Genomic DNA, 3,883 nt, shown 5'->3' on the forward strand with positions numbered 1-3,883 from the left:
CGAGGCGGGCACGGGGGCGGCGCGAGCCATCAGCAGCACTGCGCCGTGCTTTTGACCCGAGCCAGCTGCGTGCACCTCGCGGACACTGTTTTGTTCAAATTGCAGTCAGCTTCTTTCTTTCGCTTTCTTCTCGTTCTTCTTGTTGCTCTTTGATCTGAGCAAGTGATCTGTAGCTACCACTAGCACGTTGACATCAACTGGTTGGATGAATCTTCGAGCATGCTTGGCTGGTGCTCCGAAGAAATACGCATGCGAATCTGCAGACATTTCTTCTTGGATAATACTTCCAATAAAATACTAGTACAGGAATGCGTGTGCACATTCCAATAAGGCACTGAAACATATTCTTGGAGGCATCGTATCAGTATTTGAAATCCATTTGAAGAATCAAAAGTCACACAAAAAGTTGGAATGTTTCTCTGCAGTATCCTCTGAAACCCCGTGATTACCTTTTTTTTTTCTTCTTTCGAGAAATATACTTTTTTCTTCATTTTAACGGAAAGAGACATCAAAAGGGCCACAGCCCAGAAAGCCCGCCACATCTCCAAGGCCCAGGTTTTCGGGCCCAGGAACCCCAACGGCCCCGGTTCTAGAGCCTTCCTCTCTGCGACGCCGGAAATAAAAGACGCCCCCCTTCCCCTTCCCCTCCATTCCATTCCACCCCACCCCACCACCACCCCCACTCGCCTCCGCTCCTAGGGTTTCCCGCCGCGCACCACCCCCAAAACCCTCGCCCCCCCTCCCCGGCGATCGGACCAATGGCGGCATCGGCGGCGGCGAAGAAGCTCACGCTCAAGAGCTCCGACGGCGAGGACTTCGAGGTGGAGGTGGCGGTGGCGATGGCGTCGCAGACCATCAAGCACATGGTGGAGGACGGCTGCGCCGACAACATCATCCCGCTCCCCAACGTCAACGCCAAGGTCCTCTCCAAGGTCATCGAGTACTGCACGCAGCACGCCCCCAAGGCAGACGACGCCGCCACCGCCGACTCCGCCACCGCCGTCAAGCCCGACGAGGAGACGCTCAAGGCCTTCGACGCCGAATTCGTCAAGGTCGAGCAGGCGACTCTCTTCGACCTCATCCTGGTGAGCGACACTTCCGACCCCCCCTCCCCGTGTGCCGCTCCTTTTATGTACTCGTCGAGGGCTCGTGTTCCGGCTGTTTAGATGCGATTGCGTTGTGGTTTTGAGCGGCTGGTGCCTGGATTCGTGGTTCTAGGGTTTAGGGTTTTGTGTCGATGTCGGGTTACGAAATGGGAGGCATTGTGGGTTCTGTTCATCCGTTATGATTGGAGATTTGGAGTGGGTATTTTTTCCCTAGAAAAAAGGGGGATTATTGCCGTACTGTATACTTTTAGGTTTTCTTTGAAGGGTATTTGTCATATTTATGCAATCTATTGGATGGAACAACTGTTGTGTGGTGATTTGATGATATTAGTTGAGTGTCTGATGTGGCATGTTTTAGTTATGATGATACTTTTTCTGTGTTCAGTTCTGTGTTAAATAGTACCATTTATTTTCTTGCTGTTTAGATGTAGCACTGCAATTCTGGTATTATGTATCTTTAGCATGATCTGTTTCAGATAAGAAAGGATGCCTGATATGAATTTCTGTGCAAGTGAAGGCATGCTCTGTTGTTGCAGCCAGCTGTTTTCTGTTTCCTCATTTAGATTACTCAGTCTGTGAGGAAAAAAATGATTATCTGCATTGCATTGTTAAATGTTGTACTAGGAATCATAGTCACCTGACTTGCATTGCACTGTTAGGCACAGTAGGTTGGTAGGAAGCAATGCTTTGTGGTTGTCTGCAAGCCAGTAATAAGATATTAGTATGGTCCTAGTTGTAGCTTTGTGGCGGCCTTGTCGGGCATGGGCGGCGTTACTATTCAATGCTTGTTGCCTAATCTGACAAGAATGCTACTAGAATACTATTTAGTATCTGACCTCCATCAGGCTGTAAAGCATGTGATGTTTATTTGTTGCTTTGTGGTGTTCTTTCTTGGGGATTAGTACCTTTGCAAGTCTTGTACATGGACACACTCAGAATGCTACTGTGGTTGATTCATTGTTCTTTAGCTTTGTAGTATGTGTATCCCTTTGTTTTTTATACACTTCTGTATATAATATTAACTCCGTCCCAAATTAGTTGTCTAACCAATTTGGGAGGAGGGAGCATAATATATCCTCCTTTACTGCTCAATAGTTGGTAGGTTTGTTGTAAATAGTTGTTCTGGGTTATGCACCTTGCTGAATTTTAATTCGTGTGCACTGTATTTGTATCCAACTGTGTAAATTTGTAATATACTGTGTCAGTTGTGGTCTTGTCTCTAGACTCTAGTAGCACAACCTTAAGACATAATCCTTCTGTCCCCAAAATATATGGTGTTTAAATTCAGTCAAAAAGTCATTTCTTTCTAAGTTTGACCAAATATGTAGGAGAAAATATCAACTACAGTATTGAATAAATATATTATGAAAGTATATCTAGTGGTGGATATATTGATATTATATTTGCTTTGACATTATTTATGTTCATATTTCTGTACATAATCTGCCATCTATTTTGGGGACAGAGTATTTCTACTTTCTTTCTTAAGCATGAAGTTTGCTTACATGATTTATTGCAACTGTCCCGCTTAAATATGAACTGCAAGTTCTTTCATTGTGTGCCTGTTGCAATAATCTGCTGTATATGATGCTCCTGTTCTTTATCTGTTAAGTATGTGCCCGACCTTACTGTTCCTAGTTGGTAGGCTGTTGTAAATAGTTGTTTTGTGTTATCCACCTTGCTTAATTATATTTCTTCCATGTATTGGTGTTCGTCTGTGTGTAAGCATGGAGTATATGGCAGTTGTGTTTGTTCTTGCTACCATCATGGACAACTTAACCTTGGTAGTACTTGATGCTGTCTAGTTTAAATACGAGTTTTTGCTTCCTCACCATGCTATGTTGCCACTGTCTTTCTTATGAATGTTTGCTTTGCTCACCATGATATTAACTGAAGCTCTGTCTTGCTTAAATATGATATGTTGCTGCTTTCTTGCTTGAGTATGAACTGAAGCTCTCTTGTAGATGATTAACTGATCTACTGTATCTGATGCCCCTGTTCTTATATCTGTTTAATGTGATGCCTGACCTTGATTGCTTTTATTTGCCTGGACAGGCTGCCAACTACCTGGACATCAAGGGGCTCCTGGACCTGACCTGCCAGACCGTCGCCGACATGATCAAGGGCAAGACTCCGGAGGAGATCCGCAAGACCTTCAACATCACCAACGACTTCACCCCGGAGGAGGAGGAGGAAGTGCGGAAGGAGAACCAGTGGGCCTTTGAGTGAAGGTCGGGTCCGTGACGCGAATAACCAGCATGGAAGGAAACTTGGCTTCGTCGAATGCCTGGGAGCAGCTGTTAACCGTTTTGTGGTTCTGAGACAACGCTAGTAGGGAAGATGTAAGTAGGTTCTGGTTCCGGTCGACCTGGAGGGTCCTCACCATTTGGCTGACTCTGCTTCGCTTTTTGGTTGTGGTGGTATTTTGCTGCACTCTTGGACCTGGTTATGAGGAAATGAGATGGTATGCTGGTTATTCTGCACTAAATTTCTAGTTGTGGCGTCCTGCCTGTGATGCCCTGAGATCCATTTTGCTGTCTTGCGTTTGCTTTGAGCTGCTTTGCCATTGTGGTTTCTTGCTAGGTTGGTGAACTCCATGGTGTTTTAGGGGTTTGCCATATTGGTTCTTCGTTGCATTTCAGAGCTGGTATCTTGTGCAGTCTCTTGTTTCTTCTGTGTATATATTTCGATGGAGGCTAATTTTGTTTGTAGGAGTTGTAGACCGGCTGGCCGTGCAACCGTGAGCTTGTGCTGCGACTGACAAGCCAGGGTGCGGA

The 3,883-nt window shown here is 45.6% G+C and overlaps 1 protein-coding gene across 1 annotated transcript; it reads left to right on the plus strand.

Moving 5' to 3' along the window:
- Positions 1 to 643: 643 nt before the first annotated feature.
- LOC125530174 (SKP1-like protein 1) lies at positions 644 to 3,594 on the plus strand. Its single transcript, XM_048694582.1, has 2 exons — positions 644 to 1,085; positions 3,162 to 3,594. Exons 1-2 carry the CDS (start codon positions 759 to 761, stop codon positions 3,333 to 3,335), a joined length of 501 nt encoding a protein of 166 aa, XP_048550539.1. The 5' UTR covers positions 644 to 758; the 3' UTR covers positions 3,336 to 3,594.
- Positions 3,595 to 3,883: the final 289 nt, after the last annotated feature.

The sequence above is a fragment of the Triticum urartu genome, unplaced genomic scaffold (assembly GCF_003073215.2).
Source record: "Triticum urartu cultivar G1812 unplaced genomic scaffold, Tu2.1 TuUngrouped_contig_6123, whole genome shotgun sequence".
Classification (NCBI taxonomy): domain Eukaryota; kingdom Viridiplantae; phylum Streptophyta; class Magnoliopsida; order Poales; family Poaceae; genus Triticum; species Triticum urartu.

Bases quoted from the DNA above. Each gene is read 5' to 3' on its own strand.
- LOC125530174 (XM_048694582.1), top strand. From the start codon at position 759: ATGGCGGCATCGGCGGCGGCGAAGAAGCTCACGCTCAAGAGCTCCGAC. The intron at 1,086-3,161 runs GTGAGCGACACT...TTGCCTGGACAG, and splicing joins CTCTCTTCGACCTCATCCTG to GCTGCCAACTACCTGGACAT.